Below are 13,662 nucleotides of genomic sequence, written 5' to 3' on the forward strand. Positions count from 1 at the left end.
CATTCACACATTGTGTCCTCGCATTACGAGCTCTGATAAGGTAACTACTGATGAACCCACAACCCAGTCAAGTTATTCAGAGGCCTCATTCCTCCCACCCCTCCTTGACCTTGGAAAACAAAAAGACAACAAAAGCACGTAGGTATAGATATATAAAAACACAAAAATACACATCATATACAAAAACAACAACAAAAGCAAATTAAAATAGAATTAAGGTTAAAAAAAAATCAGCCAGTGTTGAGTTGAGCAGGTGCAGGAGTTGGAATGGGATTGGGGGATACAGGCAGCACCTCCTAGACAATGCTGAAGCGAGGTCCAGGTGTGGCGATGATGTCACTGTAGGGCTCCTCCTGGCTGAGCTCCACCGCCTGCTGCTTCTTCAGAACCAGGAAGCTGTAGAACTTGGCGGCCGCCTGCTTCTTGTTGTTGTTCCTGCACAGCTCCAGCAGGCCGACTGACTGGGAGCCCGTCTTGGCCATCACCCTCTGTGCGGAGGAGAGAAAGAGGATGAAAAGGTTGGAACGACTCTTTGATGTAAACCTACAACTGAAAGCGTTTGGCGTCGATACTGTTTTCATACATCAATGATGACGGGGGTGTTTTTTCGTGTGATTATCAGCCATTTTTTAAAACGAGCATGAATTTGCTAATTGTTGTGAAGGGCCAGATTAAAGCTGAGAATCTACGTTTATTGTTTTATATACCTTGTATATTATTTATATATATAAGCTATATCCCTTTAAGCCTGCGTTTGAATCCTAGTAATATTAATTTCCTCATTGGATAATGCCCTTGACGTTCTCGGCGCCAGGCAACGCGCCCCTGAAGTCAGGTTCAAAGGCGAGTCTGGGCATGTTGGAACATGCCTGGTGCCGGCGCATTGATTCGAGACGAGAGCTGAGGCTTGGCACTAGAAAGCCACTTAAGTATATATATCGTGGAAGGCGCAGCAGCAGTAGTGTGATTCTAATGTAGTGTGAAGCAGTTCGTCTAAACAGAGTGTTGTGAACCTAACGTGCGAAGTGAATAGTAAAAGTGTCAGAGTTAATGCAGTAACGTCAAGTTCGACTTAGCTTAATGTGAAGTAAAGAGTCGTCATTTAGTGTGAATCGTGTTACAGCAGTTCGTTCGGTATGTAGCATTACAAGCAGTTCGTTCGTTTAGTAACTAGTGAAACCTTAGCAAGTGTGCGTGGACTTAGTAATTAGTGCCAGTACACAAGGAGGGCCTAGTCGTGGAACTACTGGACATGTGCATATTGGAACCTACAGCGGCGATTGCAGAACCAGTATTGGTTGGATTATAGTGATTGTGGAACGTACTACCGTGGAGAAGAGCCTCGTTAATACCCACTGTCGTTTGGATTTAACCACCTTGAAGATCTTACCTCGGGCTAGCTTCGAGGACCGAAGCTAGCTGGCTATCGTCATTGCTATCGAGCAATTGGATTACAGCTATTGCTTTGCTGCTGAGCATTTGGATTATAAGGACTGGATTCCGTACGAGAACCCCCTTTCTTCAAGTGAACAGACTGAGTATCCGAACATTCTTCCTCCCTCCAGAGCTTACATCTCTGGGAGGACACCCCCTGTCTCCAGCGGTACCATCGTTTGCCCACTATAGTGCCATCCTACGCCAGGCGGCGTTTAGTCTAGTATCCCAGCTTAGGAATTATTCATTCCAACTGACTTTGCTACTCACTGACTTTATTCATATTCTTCGCCATACAAGCGCGACCATTAATTCCCATTCTGTACAATTACTGCATAATCATAAATACTATAAATGCTATTTCTTTGTCACCGTGCCGTCTTATTCTGAGTGTCTGCCATATTATAACTGTACTTTCTGGCAAGTAATAATAATAATAATTAGCAGCGGTTTAATCTATCACAATCTTTAATAGTCAGGGTTTTGTAACCCCTCAGTTACACTAATTCTTTTTTTTTACAGAGCGACCTATAGAGCTGCTGGTCGCAGCAAAAAATAACTGGCTGTAGCATAGTCGCAAAAAAGCGCCACGCTTGCTTTATACAACTGCTTTAGCCATCTGGGTGCTGGTGCCTAGTCTACAAGCTTGTCGAGTAGTAAGTCTCTCCTTCACATCCTTGTTGGCCCTTTAGCTTTGGAGGGGGGGGGGGTTATGCTCACTTGAGGTGCATTTTGGAAATGTCAATAAAGAGTTTATGTGCTAAATAGGTGATGTTAAAGAGAAAAGGTTCCCATGACTGCTCAGCTGATCGATCCAATTCCACTGCACAAAAACTCTACTGGGTTTAAACCTTCCGACATGATGCCGCAAACGCTGTAAATGATCTCCACCATAACTGTCGGATGGGCTGCTGCGCTGGGGAGAACTGTCAAATGTGCTGCTGCGCTGGGGAGAACTGTCAAATGTGCTGCTGCTATTGTAACACATAATGGGGCAAATATAATATGTTCATTATAATATTGTTATAGTCATATAAACCACAGGGGTGGTTTATATGATGTGAATATTACATCACCCCTGTTACACCTGCTCCCATCACTCTTATGAAACACATGTTGGTTCGTGCGTCAGGATATCGGCCGGCATTTCTGTCTTTGGAAAAGCAAGATATCTGGTTTTATGCGAGCAGACACGAAGGAACCTGCCCAAAAGTAGTCAATTCCAGACAGCCAAGCTTACGTTTCTTCATTGGATGTTTTTTCTGATGTTGCTACGTTCCCGTGTTCGGGTAGAACGTTTATTCACCTCGACCAAACTCATTTGTATTTTTTTTTAACATTTCAAACGTTTCAAATGTGCTTTTATTTGTACCTGGAGACCGTGGAGCATCTGCTGGGTCCTCTTGTTCCACCTCTTCTCCTCCTGGTCCTGGTCCCCCTGCGTCTCCTCATCCTGACACACAAAACAAACAAGCCATTCAGACCGACGGGAAATACTTATTCTAAAGTAATATGGATTAAACCTATGAATAAATGTAACCATACATTGCATTCAATGCACTGCTAAACACACGTTAGTGGTGGATACAAGATAATTAGCCTGGTTTTCACTACAGGTCCTAACGGCATCTATGCTTTAAGCAAGTGGCTTGTCCTTCCGCGTTCCCGTTTTGCGCTCCGATTGGCCACGCACGTTTCTGGTCATGTGACATGTGCGCCAATCGTGGGACGGCAAGTTCTGCCCCTATTTCCGGGTCTAACAGCCTGCAAACTACCTAACGCCTAGTTTATCACTGGTTAAGCTTAGGCGACTCTTTCGCAGTTGGTTAAGGTTAGAGTTTGGAATCAGGGCTGGTGTTCTATCGCCCTGCTCTAAGACAAACTCTAACCTTAACCAACTTCGAAAGAACGCCTAAGCTTAACCGTCCAAAAACTTGCCGTCCCACGATTGGCGCACATGTCACATGACCAGAAACGTGCGTGGCCAATCAGAGCGCAAAACGGGAACGCGGAAGGACAAGCCACTTGCTTAAAGTATAGAAGCGTCCTAACGGATAAGCTGGGCTAATTATTATCGTTTGTTGTTCCAATTCCCACAGAATACTATTACTGTGTTGTTGGAGATGATTTGTTCAAAACAAATGTGCCATTCATCCGTCTTTCGCTTCTGAGTTGGCCCTGGCACCTGCAAGTGCTTGGCCGTGACCACCGTGGCTATTGACCCATTTATTGTTTGTAAACAATGATGACGTTCGTAGGCAAAAGCTCTGCTCACAAAATCAAACCCTTCTTTTGGGGGGAGACTCCAGGAACAGTCTGAATTAAACCATTTGACGTCTTAACGACTTGTCCGTGTAGCGCTTTCAGCAAGAACGCCCCTGGAGTCTCTCCCCAAAAAAGTAGCATGCAGCGGTTTAGTATTGGAAGCAGAGTCTTGTCTACAGAATAATGCAGACAAAAAAGGGCCTATTGAAGTCTCATGAGAAGTTTGTTACTGCTATTTATGCATGCATGCATGCGTGTTTGTGTGCAATTATACCACCCCCCCCCCCCCTCTCTCTCTCTCTCCCTCACCTCCTCGTCCGATTGGTCACCGTCCTTCTTCTCCTTGCTCTTCTCTCCCAGGTCCAGCTCTATCAGCTCGCTGATGTTGGTGATGGTCTCCTCTGGAGGCAGATCCACAACAGACGCCTCCAGCTGCTGAGGAGCTTCAGAGCCCTGGGCCCCCTGCTGCTGCTCCAGGGTCCCCGTCTGGAGGGAGGGATGGAGAGAGGGCAGGGGAGGGATTAGAGAGGGCAGGGGAGGGATTAGAGAGGGCAGGGGAGGGATTAGATGGAAGGAGGGAGAGAGGGCAGGGGAGGGATTAGATGGAGGGCAGGATGGATGGATTAGAGAGAGGGAGGGAGAGGGCAGGATGGATTAGAGAGAGGGAGGGAGAAAGGGCAGGGGAGGGATTAGAGAGAGGGAGGGGAGGGATTAGAGAGGGCAGGGGAGGGATTAGATGGAGGGCAGGGTGGATGGATTAGAAAGATGGAGGGAGAAAGGGGAGGGATTAGAGAGAGGGAGGGAGAGGGCAGGATGGATTAGAGAGGGAGGGAGAAAGGGCAGGGGAGGGATTAGAGAGAGGGAGGGAGAGGGCAGGATGGATGGATTGGAGAGGGAGGGAGAAAGGGCAGGGGAGGAATTAAGAGAGGGCAGGATGGATGGATTGGAGAGAGGGAGGGAGAGAGGGCAGGGGAGGGATTAGAGAGAGGGAGGGAGAGAGGGCAGGGGAGGGATTAGAGAGAGGGAGGGAGAGAGGGCAGGGGAGGGATTAAGAGAGGGCAGGACGGATGGATTGGAGAGAGGGAGGGAGAGAGGGCAGGGGAGGGATTAGAGAGAGGGAGGGAGAGAGGGCAGGGGAGGGATTAGAGAGAAGGAGGGAGAGAGGGATTAGAGAGGGCCGGGTGGTTGGATTAGAGAGGGAGGGAGGGGTAGAATCCATGATCTCACTCACAGGTGTATAGATGAGGAATGTGAGACTAAACACACACACGCCATTTGGTGACGTCAATGTGCAGTCAGTGACGGGGTAATGCTAGCAGTCGTACTTACCGGCAGGGCCGGCTCCGTGTCCTGGGCCTTGCGTTTGAGGCCCCGCAGTGAGGATGGGGGGGGCATGACCGACTCATCCAGGGTGGTCCTGCTGCCCTCCATGGCTGAAGCCTGTAACACACTGGGCTCCTCCATGATGGTCTGGTCTGGAGGTGGACCGTACCAAATGGGAACACGTGGGGATTAATATTGTGCACACACATCTGGGACAAAAAATTACATTTTTAGTCCCGCAAGGGGCAATTTAAGGCATGAATACGGCAAACAGCTGCACTTATACACATCCAAGACAAAACAGGGGACAAGAGACATACATGACACTATTAAAAGCACAAGAGACATGACACTGTTAGAACAGGATCCTTATATTGTTGATCTGTCAAGTCTAATCATTTTTAAATCAAGGGGTCAAAAAGTGCAATATTAGTGAACTGGCCATTCCTTGTACTGTGGCCATTCACCAGTCGAATGGCCTCTGGAACAAAACCTGATGGTAACAAGTTAAAACACACATGAAGGACATGTGTGGAGTCACTAATTATTTTATGTGCTTTCTTGAGCACTGCTAAACTGTACTAGGGATCTTTGTGTTTTGCCGAACATTTTTGAGCTAAGGTTGACAACACCTTGCAGTTTGTTCTCGTCTCTTTGACAGAGCATGTTGTCTCTTTTACAAATGAAAAGGTTAGAATACTTTCAATAAAGGAATAAGAATCTAGTTTACGAAGACAGTACAGACGCTGATGAGCCTTTTTTATTATAACATCTGCATTGTCGCTAAATTTGAGTTTGTCATCAAACACAGTTCCTAAATATTTGTAGTTCTGGACAATTTACACCTCAGCTCTGTGGATGGTTGTTGGAGCGATGGTAGAAAACATCAGCGACTTGAATTCCGATTAAGATTCTTCAATACCCACTGAGTTTCCCCTTCCACAATATACAATTGTTACTGATGTACTTGGGAGGACATTGCAGTGACATTGCATTTCATCCCCAGCCCTCACAATTACATATCTGAACCCAAGGGCTTCTCACTCTCCAGGGCATTTACACCAGGCATTGCAGGACCAAGGCTAAGAGAATAGTCAAGACTCTAGCCACCCATAAAATTGCCTCTTTGCATTGCTCAAGTCAAGTCAAGTCAAGAGTTTTATTTGTCACGGCATACAAGTATACAATGAAATGCGGGTGGTCTTGCCCGCGACGATGTGCAATACAGTGGTACAACATATAATAGAATCCAATAAAAAAAAAAACATTGTGCAATAAACAGGTAACATGGTGTGACATCTCGGTATCTGTACATAGTTATTTACAGAGCATATAGGACATGCTAGGTAGCTTTAGTAGTGCAATACACTGTTCCTGTTGTTATACTAATTTAAAGTGGCCTTTCCTCTTGGCCATAAGTGTGCATGTGTGCGGCATGAGTGTGTGCCCGCTCTTGTTAAAGTGGCTGCTAGTGTGTGAGCGTGCACAGCGTGCGTGTCGTGTGTGTGCTCATGTGTGCTTGTGTGTGGATAGTTCAGTGTTCTGTGGCACTGCTGCTGCGGTCAGGCAAGAGCTACAGAGTCTCAAAAGGGGCTTCTATCCCCAGGCCATCAGGATGCTCAATGACTCCATGCAACACTAACACACCCATTCTACATTCATTGCACACACTCACTTTAAACATTCACCATTAACATTCACTTTAAACACATTTTGTAGAGTGTTTGGTCTTTATTCTTTTACTGTATGAAGCACAATCTCAGGAGGCTCATACAGAACCAAGCATTTCACTTTAATGTACATGTACCTTTATGTGACAAATAGAACAAAACTTGACACTTTAAGTTCCCCCCGCCCCTTTGTGATGACCACAAGTAGTTTTACACTCATCCTACTGTACTCACTAGGGGTCATCCTACTGTACTCGCTAGGAGTCATCCTACTGTACTCACTAGGGGTCATCCTAATGTACTCACTAGGGGTCATCCTACTGTACTCACTATGAGTCATCCTAATGTACTCACTAGGGGTCATCCTAATGTACTCACTAGGAGTCATCCTAATGTACTCACTAGGGGTCATCCTACTGTACTCACTAGGGGTCATCCTACTGTACTCACTATGGGTCATCCTACTGTACTCACTAGGGGTATTCCTAATGTACATACTAGGGGTCATCCTACTCTAGGGACTTCAGAGTTAAAACACACAGAGGTAGAGGTTGAGGGTCAGTCTTACCGACGATGTCTCTCTGCTGCTGGCCCATGGCCTCCTCTCGGGGAACCTCTGGGTTCTCTAGGTCTTTCAGGAACTCGTCCAGACTGTCGGCCTCGCCGCCCTTCATCCTCTTCCTCAGCTCGTCTGGAACCAGCGGGGTCAGGCACCGCGTGAACATCTGCTCACAGAGAGAGAGACATTCTAAAACGGTGCACCGATACCACTAAGCACAAGCACAAATATTTCCTTTTGACTATTCACACATACATAGTGATAGAGTACTGATACAGAGTACTAATACAGGGTACTGATACCGAGTACTGATACAGTAAATATTAATGTAAACCTACAAGCTCTCTTTACCTACATCCTGTTATCTGCACTGCACACTTTTTAGAACTGTATTTAGAAAATAGTCCATCTTTATTTTAGTCATATTTTATCTAGTTTTATTCTTATTCTATGCAAATTCTATTGTATTTATATTATTGGAAGCTGCTATGGTCGAGGGACCACAACAAATTGAATTTCACCCTCTCTTTGCTGTATGGTACTGAAATACGTGACAATAAAAAGGAATCTGAATCCATGTGCGTGTGTGTTACCTTGAGCATCCGTGCGTTCCACAGGGGCTGTGCGGGCAGAGAGAACAGCTTCTCCACGCCTCCCGTCTCCTTCCACATCATTAGCTTCTTGGTGGGCGGGGCCAGGTCCAGGGTGGTGACGATGTCGGAATAGTCGGACAGCTGCGCCCGGATGGTCTTACTGTCCAGCTCCTTCACGCTGTCTACAATCAGCTTCCTCTTCCGCTTGGCCTTGGTCTCCTTCACTGTAGCAGCCGCAGGGAGAGGGAATCAAGAGGGATCAGTGATTAACCCTTTCACTGCCACTCTACCAAAGGGTTAACCCAGGGGTCAGCAACCTTTACTATCAAAATAGCCACTTTTCCCCCCTCCCACAAAATAAAATGCTCAGGGAGCCGCACAACCTATTTACCCTGAACACTTTGAGTGCCAGCGAATTATGTTGCAACCTTCGTCTATCAAGCAAACAATTATATATTTAATTTATAATTTATAATTAATAATTATATCAGACAATGCACCTACAAAAGCAGATGATTACAATTAAATTAGCCAACTTGGTAACACATTAGCCATAGCATCATAGGCATAGCCTTATTAATGTTTTGTGTGGCGTCGCCGTCGTGTACAACAATACTTAAGTTTTTTAGGTGATTTGACAAAGTTGTTGTAGAGTTGTGATATGCCATTTTCTTCTGGCATATCTGGCACTCTGCTTTTTGGGCATTGTCTTTGCATATTTTAAAGTGTAACCACACGTCTGATGCAAATTAATCTGTCCACGCTGAATTAAACCCTCTATTTTCCTCAGACTTTCCTTTTTTTGGATTTATCCATGGTTAGCTTACTGGGGGGTCGGAAAGTCAAGATTAGCCACTATATATTTTAGTTGATGAAATATTTTTTCATTTCAGTGTCACAGTATGACACCGATCTCCAAAATAAGAGAACAAAAAAGAAATAACAAAAAAAAACGAAAAATTATTATTATTATTTTTTGCCAGGGAGCCGCAGCCATTTGGCTAAAGAGCCGCAGGTTGCCGACCCCTGGGTTAACAATTTCACTGCGACAATACAAAAGGTTAAGCCTTTCACTGTCACACGACAAATGGTTAACCCTGTCACTGTGACAATACATACGGTTAACCATTTCACTGCCACTCTACCAAAGGGTTAACCCTTTCACTGCCACTCTACCAAAGGGTTTACCCTTTCACTGCGACAATACAGAAGGTTATCCCTTTCACTACCACACTAGTAGTGTGGTAGTGAAAGGTTAACCTTCTGTAGTGTGGTAGTGAAAGGGTCAAAAGCAACAAGACATTTCCAACAGCGGTTTTTATCTAATACACTAGGGATTACGACTAGGGATGTCCCAATCCGATCATGTGATTTTCAGACGATCGGAATCGGGATTTCTTTTTCTTTTTACTAGACTAGTTCATAGTCTAGAATTATTCTGCACTAAGCCAATTTTATATTTTATTTTATTATTTATGACTGAATGTAACTGAACTTGTCAGTTACCTCTGTTACTGCACTACCTTTGTTATTGCACTATTCTGCACTTAATTTGGTTATTTTGTGGTGCACCACTGATTTTTATTTTGTTTTGAATTTTGATCCAATGCTGCAATAAGTGAAATTATAAGTGGATATAATGGATATACTGTTAAAAAAGCCATATCCATGTTGGATATAATGGATAGTTGAGATACTGTTAAATAAAAAAAACCTTAAGGGTCAACTTGATTGCATCTTTTTCTTTTCTTTTTCTTAATGCATTGCCGAAAGATCGGATTGGGAAAAATCGGTATCGGCAGATACTCAAAATCACATGAGTTATACGAGAGCTTTCTTTATAATCAGGCTGTGTTTTATACGTATATGGTGGTGACAGACCTGTTATGTCGATGGGCTCCAGAGCGAAGGCCTCCTCCTCGTTATGAACCAGGGTGGTCTGCTCTGTCTGGTCGGCCATGGCCGGTACAGGCTCCACTGGGCCCGAGTCTGGACTGTCTGGGGCTCCCGCTACCACACAATACATTTAAACAAAAGGTAAACACACTTACATGGTGCCAGTCTAACATCCACACACAGAATACAGTAGAACAATGTACTTCCTACTAGAATAACACTAGCTACTGCAATACAATCAAAATACGTGTTTAGCTAATATTGCTTAGCAACAAAATGGTGTTACAGGAAGGCCTCAAGGTCTCTGTGGAACCGACCTGAGAGGGCATCAAAGTCATCCTCATCATCGGCGTGGTCCTGAGGCATCATGACGCTCTCTGTGACGGCCGGAGGGTCGTCGAAGATACCGCCTCCACCCTCGTTACTCAGCAGCTTGTCCACTGCAGGAAGGAGGCAGGCGACAGCAGTGATACTCAACACAGGTGGTCAAAGGGAATATGCAGCAAGGTCATAGCATAGGTCATCATAGCAAAAATAGGATAAAATACCAATTGGAAAGGCAAATAGCAGGAATTATGTATTTATTCACAGACTTGACATGAAAGCGTATTCGATTCTTTAGTGTGCATCACAAACTGGCCATTTGTACATGGAACAATGAAATATTGATCCCAAAAACGATTTACGCCGTTGTTGGCATTCAACGCATGGCGGGCAATAACGACTTATGCCGTTTATGGCGCACAATGTGTTAACAATGAAAATAAATAAATAAAACTCATGGTATTAACTCATTGACTGCCGGAGATTAGTCAGCCATGGCCCTATGGTAGCATTGCCACGCTTTAAAAGATAGGACTGAGTCACCTTGTTTGTAGAGCTATAACTATATCCAGGGGGCGAATTTAGAGCCCGCCACCCGCCATTGGCGCTCAGTTTTTACGTTTGGCGCCTCCCACTGAGAGGTCTGCCCGCCGTGTGGCGTGTAATCAATCAATCAAGTTCATAACAATACTCTTATTTTGAAAATCTGTGCGGGTCTCATTTCCGCCCCAAGCGCATCTCCAGTCATAATATCGATGGCTCCGGCAGTTAGCAACATTCGGTTCGTATGATACTCTTATTTTGAAAAAAAACGTGGCAACGAGTCATATCCGCCCAGCCCTGCAGCGGGATACTATTGGCTACGGGCTTCTGCTCGTATCAACACAGAGGCAGTCTGCTCTAGTCTAGAAGAGCGGACCTCCATGAGCTACCGTTACTGTTTAAACAATGACCCAGTCAACTATTCACTTTTAGTTTAATACATGACGAGGCATTGTCTAACGGTATCTAGCTGGCTAGCTACTGATAGCTGCTGATATCAACAAATGCTCCAGCAATAGTCGACTCGAGTGCATAATACCTCCGTTCCCTCGTTAGCTAGCTCACGTTAGCTAGCTCACGTTAGATCTATATGTCCCAATAAACTAAATTGTCTTAACGTTATCTAGCGGGCTAGCAGTAGCTACAGATAGCTCCTGATATCAATGTCTTATAACATTGATTCAATGCCTATTCTAGCTGAGGGCATGTTGAATGTGATTTGACCAAAGAACCGTAACATTATACCAATAGGGTCCAGCTGCATCGCCGGAGAATCCTTGCATGCTGAATGTAGGGTCTAGCTGAATATAGGGTCTAGCTGCAGCGCCGGAGAATCCTTGCTGGAGCTGGAGGCTACTCAAGTATACACACAGACAGTGGAGCTGTTTGCAGATAGCGAGCATTTTGACTTATTGTGTGGTGGCGATGTCTCGCAGATAATACAACTACAAGTATGATTATATAATATATATTTTATTTAAAAAATTTTTTTTATATAAAATATATATATATATATTTTTTAATCAAAAAAAATTTGGCAGGTAAGAAATATGCTTGGCGGGTAGATTCTTCCCATCTACCCGCCACTGGCCGGTGAGTCAAAAAGTTAATTTCGCTCCCTTATTATAGCTATGGATACAATACTATGGCCCATTTGACATCGAGTATCTATCGTTCAATATGTGAAATACATCACATATATGTATACAACATACATTCCCATTTTATACCGTGGGGAATATGAGTATGGTTTTAGATTGGTCTGGGGTAATTCCGGAAATGCTGAGCAAGTTCAAGTTCAAGTTCAAGTTCTTTAATAGTTGTCATACAGAAGTACAGAATACTTTCATACAAAATGCTTCTTACTGTTACGCTCCAGAGACTGTGCTAGACAAGATAGTATCAAATAACATAATAACATAATATAGCATGAATTTAGAAGAAGAAAATGAGGTCACAGTTGTTCGGTATAGACATATGTACAATGTTCTGAGTTACCATATAATATACAATACACAATACTATGCAGTGTACTAATGTACAGTACTATCTAGTGCAAAGCAGAAATGGGATGAGGTACAATTTTAGGTACAATTTACAGTAAGGTGTACGAGTTGTAGTGCAATCCTTCATCCATAAATATAAAGTGTGGGGAGTGGGTGCTACAGTGTGTTTGTTTAAAGTGGGTGTGTGCTATAAAGTGTGTGTAGTGGGTGCTACAGTGTGTTTGTTTAAAGTGAGTGTGTGCGTGTGGATGTGTGTGCTATGTGTGTTTGGTGGTTGTTGTTGTGTAGTGTTCATTCATTGTTCGTTTAGCAGCCTGATGGCCTGGGGATAGAAGCTACTTCTGAGTCTTTCTGTGCTCGCCTTGAGACTCCTGTATCGCTTGCCTGACGGCAGCAGTTCAAAGAGGCAGTTGTTCGGGTGGCTCGAGTCCTTAATAATTCTCTTAGCCTTCCCCTTGCAACGCTTGTAGTAAATGTTCTGGAGGGTGGGGAGCCCCCCTCCAATTGTGCGTTCGGCTGCACGTGTCACTCTTTGTAGTCTGCTTTGGTCTTTTGCAGTGCTATTCCCAAACCAGGAGGTGATGTTGCCGGTCAAGATGCTCTCTATTGTACATGAGTAGAAGTTCTTAAGGATCTTCTGGCTGACTTGGAACTTCCTTAGGCGCCTGAGGAAGTAGAGGCGTTGTCGTGCCTTCTTCACCACACTGTTAATGTGTGTGGTCCATGTCAAGTCCTCGGATATGTAGGCTCCGAGGTACTTGAAGCTGTTGACTCTCTCAACCGGTGCCCCGTCGATGCTGAGGGGGCTGTAGTCCTTGACCCCCGACCTCCTGAAGTCCACAATCATCTCCTTTGTTTTGCTGACGTTCAGGGAGAGGCTGTTTTCCTGGCACCATCCCGCCAGGACCTTGACCTCTTCCAGGTAGGCCCTCTCGTCGTTGGCAGAGATCAGGCCCACCACCACTGTGTCGTCAGCAAATTTGACGATTGTATTGCTACTCCGCTGAGCCACACAGTCGTGTGTGTACAGGGAGTAGAGGAGGGGACTCAGAACACAGCCCTGGGGGGCCCCTATGTTGAGGGTGATGGATGAGGAGGTGCAGTTGCCTGCTCTCACCACCTGGGGTGAGCAATAGCCTTATGCGTGTATTACACTAAAACCGTTGCCATTTCTTGCCTGGACCCGCTATTATTCTCAAATCAAATGTTTTGTTTTTGATGCTTTGATCGCCACCAACGTCAATCACCACCTGTCAATCACTCCATTCTGATGGACAAGCTAAAAGTAGGGATGCCCCGATCGATCGGCCACCGATCGTTATCGGCCGATAATAAGTATAAATATGCGATCGGGGAATTCCGATAATGAGTCATATTCGCCGATCGCGGAAACTGATCAAGTGGATATCTCACTCGCTTGTCTCAGACGCACAGGACCTGCAAACTGCTCCTCCTCCCTAGCCCCGCCCGTACCCGTGTAGAGTTTGTAAACACAGAGGAGGCGGACCTCCTCTGCTGAGTCTAGATAGTGCATTCGACCTGAGCTAACG

At 45.0% G+C, this 13,662-nt stretch overlaps 1 protein-coding gene across 1 annotated transcript in view; it reads right to left on the reverse strand.

The window, feature by feature from the left end:
• Positions 1-135: 135 nt before the first annotated feature.
• Positions 136-13,662, reverse strand: part of rad21b (RAD21 cohesin complex component b) — a 29,360-nt gene continuing 15,833 nt past the window's right edge. The window contains exons 7-14 of the mRNA XM_084313429.1: positions 10,058-10,180; positions 9,726-9,854; positions 7,845-8,068; positions 7,261-7,417; positions 5,029-5,174; positions 4,009-4,185; positions 2,807-2,887; positions 136-488 (exon numbers count right to left, since the gene is read on the reverse strand). Of these exons, the coding sequence (XP_084169555.1) occupies positions 297-488; positions 2,807-2,887; positions 4,009-4,185; positions 5,029-5,174; positions 7,261-7,417; positions 7,845-8,068; positions 9,726-9,854; positions 10,058-10,180 (1,229 nt within the window). The 3' untranslated portion in view covers positions 136-296. The remainder of the gene's footprint in view (positions 489-2,806; positions 2,888-4,008; positions 4,186-5,028; positions 5,175-7,260; positions 7,418-7,844; positions 8,069-9,725; positions 9,855-10,057; positions 10,181-13,662) is intronic.

Source organism: Notolepis coatsorum, assembly GCF_963971535.1.
Source record: "Notolepis coatsorum genome assembly, chromosome: 4".
Classification (NCBI taxonomy): domain Eukaryota; kingdom Metazoa; phylum Chordata; class Actinopteri; order Aulopiformes; family Paralepididae; genus Notolepis; species Notolepis coatsorum.